This window comes from Pleurodeles waltl, chromosome 12 (genome assembly GCF_031143425.1).
Source record: "Pleurodeles waltl isolate 20211129_DDA chromosome 12, aPleWal1.hap1.20221129, whole genome shotgun sequence".
In the NCBI taxonomy this organism is placed as follows: domain Eukaryota; kingdom Metazoa; phylum Chordata; class Amphibia; order Caudata; family Salamandridae; genus Pleurodeles; species Pleurodeles waltl.
The window spans coordinates 99130840-99147803 of record NC_090451.1 but is presented as its reverse complement, the minus strand read 5'-3'; the positions used below and the strand labels follow the sequence as shown (position 1 = coordinate 99147803).

The window sequence follows — 16964 nt, the reverse complement described above, 5'->3', positions numbered from 1 at the left end:
GGAAGGTGCCAAGTGACAATGAGCCACTTGGCAGAACTGGTAGCCTGGCTTGCATTAATGAATTAAAATATGAATTTATGCAAACCCTAAATTACACCTCAATTCGCTGCATTCTCAAACAGGTAAAAAAGCAGCACAGCCCCAGTGGTTGTCAGACATCTTGAATAACTGTGTTCTATGTTTGCTCCTGAACTCCTCACGCCCAGTCGCATAATCATCAGATCCACTTTTCGTAAAAATCCAAGTCGCTCCTTTTGGCCTCACATGCCCAGTAGGAAGTAAGAACACAGCCTGGAGGTGGCCTAAACTTCGTGGTCCACACAACCTACTTCCTGGAGCTGGCATTTCCCCTATACTGACCTCTGGCAGAATATATCTTTACCTGACACAAACGCAGGGTATTCACTTTATATTACCAAATTATGCTGTGTGGTTGAAGGTGACTGTGGGTTCACACTTAACAAGTTTGTGTGGATCACCCGGCCAAAGAAGGACTACTAGCTGACAACCTAGTTCATGGTTCTATCTGTATCATGATTGGAAAGAAGATTTCACAAAATAGGAAAGTTAACAGGACACCACAGAACCTGTTAACATTCATATTAGGATCTAGAACATAGAAATACAGTTTGCTTGGTGTCCCTCATGAGAATGTAAAAATATCTACTTCTGTGTCTGGTGTTTGTGGAATAGCATCCCACACTTATCCTCAGTCAAGAATCCAGCAAGTGTGTGTGCAAAGCAAGTATTTTAGAAATTAAATTGTGCAGATTAGTCTTAAAAAGGTTTAACACTACCATATCTGTACTTTGTAACGATTGTATCTATACTTTAAACATTTTATGATTGAAATCTGATGAGAGACAACAAAAGGTCAGCCCATTAAAACCAGGGGAAACAGAAACTAAATAAATTTTTGTGGAAAATTGACAGCAAGAAGTAGGGTAATCAGAAAGTCAAGGGAGCTGACTGGGCACTGGCAACCAATCATCAGAAAAGCAACCTGTGTTATTAATCTGCAGGACTCCAATTATACATTTATATACATCAACATGAAATAAGAAGACATTTAGGGCCTAGTTATGAGTCCGGGGGTCACTAGACCACCAGATTCGTGGATGGAGGTCGGACCGCCGCCAATGCGGCTGCCCGACTTTCACATTACAACCCTGCGGGTCAGGCTGACGGGGAACCACCAGCTCCTTCTGGATCGCAGATCCCGACGGTCTGGAGGTGGTAGCGGTCCTAATCCGCCAGGGCAGTGCTGGGGATTATGACCCCCTTTTCCACCAGCAGTTTCATGGTGGTACCACCTACATGAAAATGCTGGCAGAGAATGGGTGCAGGGGGCCCCTACACTGCCCATGCACTTGGCATGGGCAGTGCAGGTGCCCCTCTAGCCAGCACCCTCGCAATGTTCACTGTCTGCTTTGCTGGTGCGCCCTGCGCTGTACAGCATTGCAGCCATCTTGATTATGAGCTGGAAACAATGCTGTAGGCTGTTTCCCGCTAGGCCAGCAGGCGGAAACTCAGGTTTCCGCCCGTTGACATAGCGGAAAACTCCTAATGGGGCCGGCGGGGAGGTAGCCTGTATGTAACAAGCCCCTTAGTTTGGACAAGAGAATATTAATACATGGTCAATAATTATAGACTGTGCATGTGTCCCTCTTCTCTTTCTGTGGTGCTCCTCCTTGCATCATAGCTGGGCTAACCACTTACAATGTTTGACAGAGGTCTGAGGGTGGTTGACTGGTAATCAAGGATGTGCCTGGCCTTTCTTTCAACACGGGGCAAAACAGTTAATCCATATATTGTCTATGGACTGGAGTGAATGCTGCACCTCCTACATGGGTGAGGTCCCTCGTGGTAAAAAGCCCCTTTGTGAATTGGTTAGTGTGTGGGCAAATGATGGGGCTTGCCCTGCAAAAAGAGAGATCAAGCACATGGTCCATCAGGCAGACATTACCAGCCCAGTATTGTCTCCCACACTGTTACCCTATAATGTTACCCTGTGATTCTCCCCATAGGTGGTTACTGACAGACAGTGGGTCCAGAACTGAGAGTGTCAGTAAAGTGGAATCTCAGCCCTTCCTGCAGGTGGGATCATGTATCCAACGCAGAACTCACTCACCGATGCTGATGCTTGAGACGGCTATCACCACGGTGATGACTTTTCCAACCACTGCAAAGGAGAGCAAAAGATCAAGTTAAGTACAAGCATTGATGCAGGATTACATTCAAATCTCGGAAAGCATTGTGTATGTCTAAAGCTTGCTTGGTGCTCAACACTGCACCCTTCGCTTGGAAACCTCAAAGCATCCTCTAGGATTGGGGCAGCACGACTTCACAGTCACCTGGTGCTGGTGGGATCCTACCCACGATGGACTCTCACAGAGTTACTAAAACAAAGGTGGCAAATTTGAACATGCCCTGAAGCCATGGGTGGCCAATCTAAGCACGTCCTGGGAATTACCAAGCGTCAAGAGCCAAATCTGAGAGCACCTTGCGAATTACAAAGTAATGGCTGTCAAATTTTAACTTCCGAGGATTACTAAGTGATGGGAGGCAAACCTGATGTGTCTACATGATAGGCGCAGGACTGAGCACACGTTGATTATTACTAAGTAATGGGTGAAAAATCTCAGCTGCCTTAAAGATTACTATGTGATCGTTGGCAAATCAGACCATGTCAAGCTGATGTGTCACAAACCTGAGCACGTCTTGAAAATTACTAAACAAAGAATAGCAAACTGTGGTAGGTCTGAGAGGTACCAAGTAATTGGTGGCAAATCTGAGCATGCCCGGAGGTTAACTGTGATGAGTGGCAAACCATGGCATTCCCAATGATCAGTAAACTATGGCCGACAGATCTTAGCCAAGGATAGATGCCAAATTGGTGCCAAGGAGATTCAGGCTTAAAGTTCACTTAAGATGTAGCACTTGTGTGGAAGAATTACCATCTGGGGTGGAAAAAGAAATGGAGTGTTAATGCCCATTCAATGCTTGGAGAAATCAATTCTAAAGTAGTGTTTCCCAGACTGTGGGTTGTGAGCAGACTTTTGGTGGGCAGAGAAAGTACAAGCAATAAATAAAGATGCCTTTAAATTCTGTATTTATCTGGGCACATTTGCTCTGCTTTAATGATACAGGTCAAATGTCAGGCTGTCGTCTGACAAATTGCTGCTTATTTGTTTATTTTTTTTAAACATGGGGATTGGTGTTTACAAATTCCTCTCACTTTGAGTCAGAGAAAGAAAAGTAAATTAAGTGACACTCTTACTGGGGTACACAGAGTGTGACAGGAAAGGCTGTAGCATGTCAGTTTTTGTAACAAAGAGCAAAATGTAAATACTTGTAAATAAAATGTACACATTCAGCAGTTTAGAAAGTAAAAATGAAGCACTTTTTTTGTAATTCTGAAGTATGAAGGGAATAAGATTTTCATAGTATGGAAAAATCAAGATACCCTCTGTTGGTGATGTGCAAATGATAAATATTAATTGAAACCCGATTTCCACGCATTAACATTTGTGTGCAATATAGTTTTATCGGTAAAACCGTATGCCTGTGCAAATTTAGTGGCCATTTCAATGGAAAATATGTGGTGTGTAAATGACAGTGTGCTACCACATAATGCGTTAGTGACATTAAAAAAAGCAAAAAAAAAATAAAAGAAAAAGTTTAAAAAAACCAAACAACACCCACCTCATGTCCATTAAAGCTAGGTAGGTCGCGAAAGTTAGTAATGCTAAAAAAGTGGTATGTGGTTCTAAAACGATTGGGAAACTGACCTCTAGGGTTATTGAAGATTTCAGTCACCTTGCTGTCTTTGGAACGCAGACCTGGTGACAACAGCAAAACCTCTGCACTCCCATGCCATGTGTGCCCTCTTTTACAGCACTGCAATTCTATCCCTCTGGGACATTTAACGTTTCCACCAGACTCATCAAAGGCTTCCCCTTTACAACAACTTATCAAGTGTGCTGATCCGCTGTGTCAGACGCCAGCAGAACTCACGAAACACCATGATTATTTACATGAGATCCCAGGACAGACTGGCACCTGCGGCCTAGCTCCGAGCCGCACATGCATTAACGCATCAAGGTCTGGGCCCTGCACTAAACTCACAGTTACATTTTGGCAAACTCCATTTTGTTTCACTTGTTTTCTTAATATTTTGCCACAAAGTTGCATTTAATGTTTGCTTTCTGCTGGGTGATGTAACATTTTCTAATAGAGAGGCCTGTTATTTTTTATACCGTACCATAAATCTCCTTAACGGGAGCTCTCTTAGATGCGGATATATATTAATATTTTGTATCAGACGAGAGCATTGATGCAAATACTACGAGATTGCAAACGCCTCCCTTCAGGGTGGCTGCTATGAAAACATTCCACCTGCGACAGACTCCACTCCTGAAGCCTGCCAGTTGCAACTCATTCAGTCACTCATCCTGCAATCACACGAGCCACGTCGGAGGCACATATTCTGGTTATATCTAAAAAAGGATTAGTGTATGAGTGATGCAAGCGGCCTTCATAGACCCGAGCTAAGCAAAAGTCCCAGTCGCCCCAAACAAGTATAATGTCCAATAAAAGAACCGGGTTAAGACTGTGGAAGTCACAGGCATCTGCTGGGATTCTTTAACTGCACGAGTCACTGCTCGCGCGAGCACGCTGAAGGGTCAGCTGGTGATGCGGGGAGTGAGATGCGGGGAGTGAGCCAATGCCCCCGCAGCAATGCTCTGTACGGCCCCAACTCACGCTTCGCCAGTGCGCAATTTGTTTAAATAAAAAGTGCCAAGGCAGGAAGCCACTGAAGCTTGCAGATGCCCGTTGCTTCTGCCTGCATAGCCCATGTCTTTGTCTCTGCAGCTGCGTTTGCCTCTGCCTGCATAGCCCATGTCAGTAGCAACACAACCATCACACTCCCACAAGTGTGGCAATGCAGACTATCCCAGGCCACCAAACCCTTAACGTCCTGTGCGGCAGGTATAATTCATTTAAAATAATTAAAAACACTATGTTCTGCTCACTTCCAAATTAGACAAACAGATTAATTGGAGGTGTTTAGAAGTAGGTGCCAGTTCTGAACGCCGACAAACACCGGCTCAAATTAAGCCTCGTGTGTCGGTTGCCATAAAACATATACATTTTGATAACGTGCATTACAATGCTTTCTTCGAACGGGGTATTTTTTTAAAGCACCGAGAAACTGTAGGTACAAAGCACTGCACTCTCTATACGTAACAATGGACTGTTTCTCACATGCACCCCCATCACTGTGGCGGAGTTACCTGCTTTTACGGGGTCCAGCCAGTATTTCATCGCTGTCCCAAACACTCAGCCTGCGCCCCAAGTACATCTTCTTAAGGTATGCTCCTTACCGAGGCATGTAAAAGAAACAACTAATACCCCAATTTCACTTCAATGGAGGGTCATTCCCCGCTTTCGTTAAACCTCCTGGGGCTTTCCTAAGTATTGAAAAGGGCAGAAAACATTTGCAAGGAAGTTGAAAACTTTGGTGGTCATTCTGACCCTGGCGGTCTTTGACCGCCAGGGCGGAGGACCGCGGGAGCACCGCCGACAGGCCGGCGGTGCTCCAATGGGGATTCCGACCGCGGCGGTAAAGCCGCGGTCGGACCGGCACCACTGGCGGGGTCCCGCCAGTGTACCGCGGCCCCATTGAATCCTCCGCGGCGGCGCAGCTTGCTGCACCGCCGCGGGGATTCCGACCCCCCCTACCGCCATCCAGATCTCGGCGGTCCGAATGTTGGTAGGGGGGTTCGCGGGGCCCCTGGGGGCCCCTGCAGTGCCCATGCCACTGGCATGGGCATTGCAGGGGCCCCCGTAAGAGGGCCCCTACATGTATTTCACTGTCTGCTGCGCAGACAGTGAAATACGCGACGGGTGCAACTGCACCCGTCGCACAGCTTCCACTCCGCCGGCTCGATTCCGAGCCGGCTTCATCGTGGAAGCCTCTTTCCCGCTGGGCTGGCTGGCGGTCTGAAGGCGACCGCCCGCCAGCCCAGCGGGAAAGTCAGAATTACCGCCGCGGTCTTTCGACCGCAGAACGGTAACCTGACGGCGGGACTTTGGCGGGCGGCCTCCGCCGCCCGCCACGCTCAGAATGAGGGCCTTTGTGTCTAACTGAAGCTACTAGATATGGGACCTTGGAAATAGTTGGGTACCGACTTCCACTTCAGAAATGTTAACTGAGGCTCTGGTGCTACAAATGAAAGATCTGCCCTCAGACGTGCCCACAATCATTCACAACCATACCAGAGACACCCGCAACAACGGGGAGATCAGACATGGAGGAAGATACAAAAAATCCCTTAAGCATCTCCCACTAACTACAAAACGATGATCTGTTGCCCACATAAGCCATCCCAGGTCTTAGTTTCCAAACTCGAACTTGCATCCAACCATATTTAAATCACCCGTGGCTTTAGTTTACAGTGAGAAGGTAAATCAGTCCCTTGCCTAAAAGTATTATTGTGAATCTGTGAAAGCCTGAACTCAAAAGTCTTGTCCACCAGCATATCTGATGCCACGTGCCACGGGCAGTGGCGTAACAAAACCTTAGGGAGGCCCTCCTGAAAAGTATCTTGTGGGAGCCCCCTCCACCCTGGACCCAGTCAGAGGCATGCCCCCTTGCAAGTGTACTGTGTTGAGGGGGGGCCCTGGAGCTCAGGGGCATCCTTGCACCACAAGGGCTCCGGGGGCCTTTGTTATGCCACTGGCCTTGGGCTCAACAATTCTCTCCAGCATGCCTCGCAGATCAGCTCATTACACCTTTTTATATCATTTTGTCTGACCACAAAATTCTTCCTCAAACAAAGTCCCAAGCCCTCATCCAAGCAACAAGATGCAAATAAACACTCCTATAAAAAGCCTACCGACATTCGTTGCATTAAAATCCAAGCTTGCAGACAATCTTGCCCAATTCAACCATGACTTACCTTAACACACACATCCTCAAACACTGTCCCCAAGCCATCACACAAGCCATAGAAACGTACACCACTCCAGAATGGCCAGAACCAACCACACAGTACAATTCCTGACTCAGTAACATCCGGAATATGCAAAGAACGAAAGATACTAGATTGAGGAAAAGAGACGGGAAGGTAGGAGCAGCTGAAGTAATACACTTGCAAACTTGGTATCAATGACTTAGTAATAGTTTCAAACAATGTCCATCAAGAAATATATGCTACCACATCAACTACCCTTGGAAGAGACCAAGAGGTAATGGTTGGAGTAGTCCATGGAATCAGGGTATGAAGTTCTAGACCAAGAATGGGCTTCCGGCAATGGCCGATGCTTGAGGAACAATTCGGATCTCACCCGTCGCTATACATTAAAGCACAATATCTTTCAGCTCTTCTAGACTCCTCTGAGTATCTGCGACCTGTCGTGGACTATTGGTCAGTTCAGCTCATTAGGCTTGTTGGAGAAACACCCGTTCAATCAGTCTGGCATTATGACAATTCACTAAACTGCATCATTTTTGGGATATTTTTGAATGGTTCTATTTTGTGGTAGTGGTGTCTTTGGAGGAGACAGCAGTGATTTTCTTGCACAATTGAGTAAGCAGTGTTGGTGGTTTTGTTCCATTTTGGAAGACAACTACCGAACCCTCCTATAGGGTGGTGGGACATGTGTTATTAATCCCAAAAATAAGGATCTGTTATTTAAAGGGAAGAATATATAAGTTAAAGGCTTGTTTGGCAGTGTTTCAATGATGTTTAAGGAGGAAAAGATGATTGATTTGGGTTTTGTGTGGCAGTGTCTGGGTGTGTTTGTGGAGTCCCTGATAATGTTGTTTTTCTTTTGATTCATGAGGGTAGGGGCAGAACAAGTTAACTGGAATCATGTAAGGTCGTTGCCTTTTGTCTTTGACACGAGGTGTAATGTAGTGTGTTCCTTGTTGTAAAATTGTGAATCTTACTTCAATACAGTGGTTTTGTTATATTAGGTGGCAGTGCTGAGCACTGGCAAACACCAGCTCAAATTAAGTGCTGTGTGTCGGTTGCCAGAACTCATATAGTAGCATTTAATTTACAGGCCGTGGGCACATGTAGGCACTTTACTAGGGACTTATACATAAATCAAATATGCCAACTGGGGATGAACCAATGTTACCATGTTTAAGGGAGAGAGGATATGCACTTTAGCATTGGTTAGCAGTGGTAAAGTGTGCAGAGTCCTAAAACCCACCAATAAAATGTGTCAGAAACGTGAAGGGAGGCAGGCAAAAAGATGGGGGATGACCACATTAAGGCTGTCAAGTCTAACTTGTTTAAAAAGATGTATAATAATTCATTCTTCTTCTAACAGGGGTGTTTTTTAAAGAACTGAGAAAGTGCAGGTACAATACACTGCACTCAGTATATACCAATGAACTATTACATCACTGCACCCACACCCCTCCAGGTTAGGCTACTATATTAGTAACCATCTCACTGCACTGCTAACATTCACTTACAAGTGGTACCCATTAACATATGAAAGAGCAAAGGAGGCAGGTGTTACACTGCATCGGTCCCTGGCCTCTGGAGTGGCCTTCTATTGGACACCCGCAAGACCAAAACTGAGAACTCAATTATGGTGAGCCCTTGTTCTGCCATGACACCCGAGCCTCCTCTCCCTCTAGCATGAATGCCACCGCAGGTGTAATTCTGCAAGGTGCATCCATCCGATCTAAATTACGTGCAGATATTTAATGTATGTAGAAGAAAAGCTACCAAACTTGAGCTCTTTCAATATTTAATTTTTTAAAAACTCTTTTTATTAAACAAAGCTCAATGTGCATTGTATACATACAACTTCACAGGATTTCTTAGACAGTCAAAATTCTTTTTAACATCACTTAACATCATGTTAAATAAAAATTGCATAAGTCTGTTCAGACATCTTCCCACTGTTTGCCGTTCCTACCTCTCCCCACCTCCCTCCCCTTATGTCTCTTCACCTCTTCTCACTCCCCATATTCTCTAAATGATGACCATATTTTCTCGTATTTCCTGGGACAGCCCCGACTCCGATAGACCACCGTCTCGGCCCCTTGGCACCAATCCAGATCCCTCTGTCACTCAATAAACCCAGGAGCTTCGACAGCCCTCCATCGTCTCACTGTGTTTCGTTTTGCCACTCCTGCCGCCACAGTCAACCAGATTTTCATATGCTTAGGCCATGATTCTTCCCCGGAGATATGCCACAGGGCCCATCTAGGTTCTAGTGGAATTTGTATAGCTGTCACTTGCGACATAATTTGTATAATCCTCCTCCAAAACTCTGGTAACCGAGGACACTCCCATAGAATATGAAAAAAGGACCCAGTCATACCACAGCCATTAACACAGAGATCATTGGCACACCACCCCAGCTTATGGAAGAGTGTCCTTGAGTAGTACGCCCTGTGAAGGACTCTCAGCTGAATCAACCTCAATCGCGCCCTAATAGCAATCTCCCTGGGGCTCTGAATGGCCTCTGCTCAGTCATCATCCTCAATCAGGCCTATGTTCCTTTCCCATACTGCTCGAAGGTGCTGTAGAATATCAGGTAAGTTATTAGGTAATTTTTGCATAGATTAATGAGATGGCTTTACTTGACATTGGGTCCAGTAATAATCTATCTTCCAAGGGCGTTGACTCTGGGAGCTGCTCTCCATCTGGTACATGACAGGGCATGTTTAAGTTGCATATATCGGAATTGTTCAGAACTAGCTCATTCGTATTCTCGCCCGATTCATAAAGGGCACCATTGTCCCCCCTCTCCAGACATCTCCCAGATACTCAATTCCAATTAGTATCCTCTGCTTAAACCCTGTCAACCCCCCCACCTCATGCAGCGCAGTGCTGTTCTATAGGGGCGTTCGACTGGCCAGCTTGTTTTCCCAGCCGGGAAGCCTACTAGCCTCTCTCCAAACTCTGATCACTGTATGAGTATCTTGCAGTTTCCGCTCCCCCCATCCCATAAAGGAGAGACAGGTACCGTCCACTCCCAATAGGCTCTCTATCCAATATGCCGGGTCATCCAGTTCTGCAAATTCATTGATTATACTTAAGTGAGCTACCCAATACTATAAGTGAATGTCTGGTTTAACCAATCCACCTTCCTATACTCTGCGCTAGAGCTTAGGCAAGGAAATACGGGTACACCCACCATCCCATAGGAGCTGACGAAGCTCCCCATTTATTTGCCTGAAAAATTCCGTTGGCACCAGATAGGGAGTATTTTGCAGGACGTATAGTAGGCGGGGGAGGGTCATCATCTTAAAGAGGACCACCAGCCAATCAGAGACACCGGCAGTTTCTGTCAATGCTCCACATCTGTACGTAGCCGTTCCAGCTGGTGGTATATATTTTCCCGCAAGAAAGCATTAACCACTCTGGTAACGTACACACCCAAGTACTTGAAGCACTCGCAAACTATCTGGGCTTCGCTCCTCGCTGGAGGGGAGGGTCCTTCCCTGCCAGGGTTACATACAGCAGGATGTCGTCCGCTTAGAGTGATATACGTTCCTCCCATCCTCCCTATGCCTGTCACCAAGGGGTCATGCCTAACCCAAGTCGCCAGCGGCTCCAGCGCTAAGGCGAAGAGCAGTGGGGAGAGGGGGCAACCCTGCCTCTTACCCCTCCGTAGTGCAAAGGGGCAGGAGAGTATGCCGTTGACCCGCACCCGTGCCAGTGGGGCCCGATAGAGGAGCCTAATCTGTGCACAATAGGAGGTTCCAAACCCCATCCTGGACAGGACCGCAAAGGGATATGACCATTCGATACTATCAACTGTCTTACGGGCATCGAGGGATAGTAGGACCGTGTCCTCATGGTCCGACGCCTCCGTCATATGCAGGACTTCATACAGTCTCTTCAGATTAAGCTGGTGCCTCTATGTGGTATAAAACCCGTTTGGTCTGGGTGGACCAGGGACGTTATGACCTTACGAAGCCTGTTAGCTAGGACTTTTGCAAGCACTTAAACCTCTACATTCAAAAGGGAGATGGGCCGATATGAACTACAAGACTCATGATTTTTGCCCGGTTTCAGAAGCACCACTATTGTGGCCAGGCGTTGGTCCTCTGGGAGAGTCCCCTCCCTCCTGCTCTCCTGAAACATTGCCCCCATACGCAGTGGCGGCCGGCAGCTTTAGGAGGGAGGGGGGCGGGCAGGAAGCACACACACACACACACACACTCATTCTTTCACACACAGACACGCATGCAGGCACATCCATTAACAACACTCATACCATTCAAACATGCACGCACCAAACATTCATTTTAAAACATCACACACTCATTCTTTCACACGTGCACGCACATCCATTAACACTCATATCATTCAAACATGCATGCACGCATCAAACATTAATTTTAAAACATCTCACACACACACACACACACACACACCTTCAGCCTCGAGGTCCCAGGAGGGTTGGGACTGCTGCCTTCCCTAAGGTCAGCCAATGAGGGAAGGCAGCAGTTCCAGCCTCTTCACAGAGTGGGATGGGGTCAGTGAGACTGCTGACCCCACCCCACTCTGTGACGAGGTTACACTGATTGACACTCGCCCTGGGCGCTTCAGGGCTTAAACCTGAAGCGCCCTGGGCGAGTGTCAATGGGTGACGCTTTCCTCTTCACCCAGGGGAGGGCCTCAAGGCACCTTTACTAAGTCCAGGAGGTCACGCCCATAGGAGTTGTGACCTCCTCAGCCCAGAAAAGTTCAGCTCAGGCAGCCAGGAGTCTGCGGAAATCGCGCCTGGCTCACTCCTGGCTGTCTGAGCTGAAAATGAAGATTGTCTGTCGGGATGACCTTTGTTCAGCCTGACAGACACTCTTCATGAGGGGCAAAAGGTGGGGGGGTGTGGCCCCTCCGCCCTAAAGGACGGGCCGTGCTTGCCCATATGTTCCGCTACTTCTTTTACCATGCATTTATATAGTTCTATGGGTAGACCGTTGGGCTCAGTTGCCTTCCCCCCTTGAAGGGCCCTAATAGCATCTCCGACCTCCTCCACTGTCAGATCGAGTTCTAATTCCTCCCTGGCACTCCCAGAAAGTGCAAGTGGGACATCTTTTAACAAATCCGCACACTCTTCCTCTGTGTATGCAGACTTGGACACAGAGGCATTCATAGTAGGTGGCCAAGACCTCAGCAATGGCCTCCCCGGCTACATGACTTCTCCCCTCATGATCTCTCAATGTCTTCACCCAACCTCTCTCTCTATCCCTCTGTTGAAGCCAGGCTATGAGTTTATTCGCCTTGTCTCCTGCATCATAGAGGCAATGCTGCACCACTAGTGCATAGGCACGTGCTGTATTTTCAACTCTTGTTGCTTCACTTGTATTCAATGATACTGCTTGATGCTATGCCTTCCCCCTTCCAAAACCTCTGCTTCCAAAGTTGCTATTTCTTTTTCCAGTATGGTAGATTGTAAAGTCTTTTCCTTTTTCATACCTCCAATCAATGCTTGTGTGTGACCCTGAAGGACCGCCTTGAATGCTTCCCATAGATCGCTCTGCGCCTCCACCGTTCCTACATTCTCCTTCAAATATTGTGCTGCCCTTTCCCTCATCCTATCCCAAACGGACCTGTTTTTAAAATGCCATGAATCTATCTTGTGGGGTAGGGTTGACCCTGGTCCCGTGCCAGTCAATCGAACCACCATTGGGGAGTGGTCCGCTATGCCTTGTGGGAGATGATCCACCTCACTAAACTGTGTTACCTGTGTAGATTGGGTGAAGATGTAATTCGAGTAGGGAATAACTATTATGTGCATGTGAAAAGTACGTATATTGTCTATCTCTTGGGTGGAATTCCCTCCACAAGTCTACCACACCCATTGCATCTGTAAACGTTCTTAATGGTCCTCTGCCAGGCCCTCCCCACCACAGCTAGTTAGTCGATCCCATTGTGGGTCCATTGCGTCATTCATGTCCCCTCCCATCACCAATATTCCCATAAGGAATGTAAGCAACACTTCAGCTAGTTCCTTAAAGGTTTCCACATGCATTACTGGTGGGACGTACACTGAGCATAGGTTGATAGTTCGTCCTCCAAATGTTCTGGATTGTGATACAAACCTCCCCAACGGATCCGTCCGGATCTCCCCAGGGATGTAAGGGGCCAGCGATTTTACCATGATCCCTACCCCTCTCGAGCTGGCAGTGAAACCAGAGTGCGTCTGCAAGGATTATCCCATCCTGTAAAGTGCCTTGTACCCGTTACCCTTCGGATGGGTTTCTTAAAGTAGGACAAAGTCAGGTGAATGTCTGCTAAGGTATTGGAGGACTATTGTGAGCGTGACCTTATTCCCAAGGGCATTTACATTCCAGGTCATTATTTTTAGCTCTGCATTCTATTTAGACATATTTGTTTAGTTATCATTATTGCAATGTATGGTCGCCACCCCAACCTGCCGGTCTGTACCTTTTCCTTGTATTTATCCCCTACCTTATGTGTCGTCAAATACCTACATTGTGAGCTTGTGAACAACTTCCCATCTGTCGAAGCCCACTTTCCCTTCCCCACGACCCCTCTCCCTGCTACCCTGCATAGTAGGCATAGGATAGCCCACCCCCCCAACTCGCAGAGTGCCTGTCGCCCCTTCTGTAACATCTAGCTAAAGTAGGGTTGACTGGCTTCACCAATGAAGTTAACGCACTTTCAGAAACACTTCAACCCCCTTCTTTGACACATAACAGTTAACAGTGCACATCCGGCATGGTTGTACAGCAGACAAAAAGAAGGTAATGCTGAGGAGCATTCTCTTTGTCACTAAATTCCCACGTCGGTGCCCCTTTCCCATCCTTTAAACTCAGTATATTGGCAGTGTTTGGCCCTCTGCCTTTCAGTCAAGGCAGTGTTCCATCGTGTGAGCTCTCTGATTTATGAGGCCTTCTCTACGTGAATGCATCCGAACTGGCCTGTGTCCCCTCCTCCAACAACTGCCCCGGGGGTCCACTGTCTTCAACTGCTCCTCTGTTCCTTTGGAACCTCTTGGGGGCTCTCCTTCCAGTGGTATGCCAACCTTCCATCCACTCCCAGGCCTCAGCCGGTGTATTGAAGAACCAGATCATCATGTACTTAATGTTTCCGTTGCACCTGAGGCGTGAAATTCGGAAAGAAACAAATTGTTGCTTTCTCATATTTAATGTCACCATAGGAGCGGGCTGCTTGAAGGGTAGCATCCCTGTCTCTATAATAAAAAATCCTTACAATGATAGTTCTCGGTGGTGCCCCCGGTTTTGGTGGTGGCATCGGCACCCTGTGCGCCCGCTCGATGGAAAAGAACTTTGATAATCGCTTCGGGCAGAGGGTATTAGTGATTAGTTCTTCCATAAATAGGTCAACACTTGGCCCCTCTGCTCCTTCCGGGACCCCTATCACCCGAAGATTATTCCTCCGTGCTCAACCTTCTTGATTTTCCAGTCGTTCCGTCATTATCTCCTGCTTCTGTGTCAGACATCGGACCTGCTCCTCCAACCTTTTGGACGTTGACTGCAGTGAGTTAATATGGGTTTCTGCCAAGGTGACCTTTTCAGACATCTTTTGAAAATCAGCGCGCAAAAGGGACACATCCACCGTGACAGCGTCCAGTTTGGGCTCTAAGGTGGTCTTTAGATCTTGGATTGCCATCATTATTGCCCCCAGTGATGGCTCCGTCCCCCCCACACCTGAGTCTTCCTGCGGTCCCACCACCTGCCCCCCAGGCATCTTGGATGTAGAATATTTGTCCATTTAATTTTGACTGGATCGCTAGCCCTCCCTTTGGTTTCATCGCAGCTTTAACAGACACTGCCGCTCCAGGTGATTGGGCACTCCATTTCACCTTGCCTCTACCTTGCCACTTTATTCCAGGTGACACCCTTTTGCACCTCTTCAGACAATCCAGCACCCTCCCCTAAGCGCCTCAATGCTGCTCCTCTTGTCCCTTATGTCAGTGGGGGAGGGGGGGGGGGGGTGGGAGGGGAAGGGAGGTATTTTTTTAGCCATCGGCTTAGGCCTCAGTCTCTTTTCTGAAAGCCGTTCTCTTGTCTTCTTTGCAGCCGCTCTCCAACACCTCACCAAACTCCTAGGCCATCCCCTCACCTCTGACCAGGCCTCCGTCCACTTCGTCCTCGCAGGCCGCTTCGACTGCGCTCTCAGGGTCCGTGCGGCACTCCGAGCAATCCGGTGTACACTGTCCTAGGGGGGGGTGACCGCCGCCGGTCTCCCACTCCCTGGTCGGCTTGTGACACGCTGCAGTCAATCTCTCGGCCACCGCCTCGCCTCCTCTCGGGTTACAGTTCTTTGAACCGCTCGTTGGTCCTCTCCGCCCCTACTTGGTGTTCCTCTGCAAGGCTGCTCACCGCCGAACAGTCCCGGCGCCACACTCTCGTTCCCGGCCTCTTGCTTCCACACCAGGTGGTCAAATCAGCTTCCCTCCTTCTCGGCCCGATCTGCTGTTAGTGCGGGCCACTCTTGGCTCCCGGGCCTGATTTTGTTTCCCGCTGGGCTATTGCCTAGGGATCACGGCAGTCCGACTCCGCTCCGTCTCTCGCCTTCGGAGTGCCTCTGGGGGGGGGGGGAGGGTGGGTGGATTCGCTGCTCGCTTTTTTTGGTCCGCGCCACCCCACACCTTTCAGGGGGAGTGAGTGCCCAGATGTGCTCAGATAAATGTCGGACGATGGGGGGAATTATTCTTTAGTTACAGGAGCCCATTCAGTGTGCCGCCATCTTGGCACGCGCCAAGCCACGCTCCCCGAGCTCTTTCAATATTAAAATGTCTTCGCATCATTTTGTATGATATACTCAAAAATAGGAATTTTAGAAGTACCAAATCAACTTATGTTTCAGACAGAACTTCTTTGTTAATGTGTTGCAGGTTTCCCGTATTACATTTTCGATAGCACCCAGTAGTCTCTGTTTGTACTCTCAATTTAAAAAAAAACATGTGACTTTGTTAGCTTTCGTACAATTTAATGCAATTAATTCATAGCGATTACAACATTCATTTCAATGCCTGTTGTCAGTCCATATTTAATCCGCACAATTAACAAGATCAAAGCAAACTGAAAAAAAATTAAGTTGGAAATGCTCCCAAAATAAAACCAGTTTAGAAAACAACAAAATGGACATTCTTCCAACTAGTGGTCCTGTTTATTTGAAACCGAGTGTGCTTCATTCACATTGAGGTAGATCACAGACAGCGCGCTAGGTGGCTGCTCACCATCCTGTTCATGGTGTAGCTGGGCTGTTTTGTACTCGTTTGCTCAGCATCAAAAACGTTTGCTTCATTTGATGATGCTGTCTAGATGTGGCCAAGTTTTCCTTCATTAAACCTGTATAAAGCTGATTTTTTAATGTAAGAAAAAGCAGTTACATTAAAAAAAAAGATGCACAAAGGAAGAATATGCCACCACCAAGAGGCGTGGCCAAAGGGAGCGCCGCGTCAGCGAGTAAGGCCCTCTTGCCTGGTGTCCTACTTCCCTCTTAGAGCTCCCACAGGCACTTATCTTCAATTCTTTCAGTTTGAAACAGGAACTGGTGCAATCTGCTGACCATGGTCTTTCTTTTCTTGCATGCTGAACCCAGTGGAAATCTTACTTGTACCAAGCTACTACTTTTATCTACTGAGGATTGAATAATTTACCCATAAAACATTCATGAATCTCAGACATCAAAACTGAATAAATGAAAACTGCATATCTGGTTAATCGCTCAGGAAGACGAATAGCTCAGAATCTGGGTTCATTGATTTTGGCCCCGATTCTTTTAACTTACTGATTCATTTTGTTGTATTAGTTTTCTTTTGCCTCCCCCATGTTTACTTTTTTTTCTTAGAACCAATGGGTTCCATAAGTCTTACACCTGCTGTATGGTGTTCTTAGGTAAATCTCTACTGTGCCCTCTCTTTTCACCTGGTTCATATCAGTGGCGGCCGGCAGCTTTAGGAGGGAGGGGGGCGGGCGGGAC

General features: G+C 47.4%; 1 protein-coding gene across 3 annotated transcripts in view; it reads right to left on the bottom strand.

Annotated features, from left to right (window-relative positions):
• LOC138267989 (transmembrane protein 272-like) overlaps positions 1–16964 on the bottom strand; it is a 77074-nt gene that overhangs the window by 17800 nt on the left and 42310 nt on the right. For all 3 annotated transcript variants that reach the window (XM_069217289.1, XM_069217291.1, XM_069217292.1), the window contains exon 3: positions 2132–2182. In XM_069217289.1, the coding sequence (XP_069073390.1) occupies positions 2132–2182 (51 nt within the window). The remainder of the gene's footprint in view (positions 1–2131; positions 2183–16964) is intronic.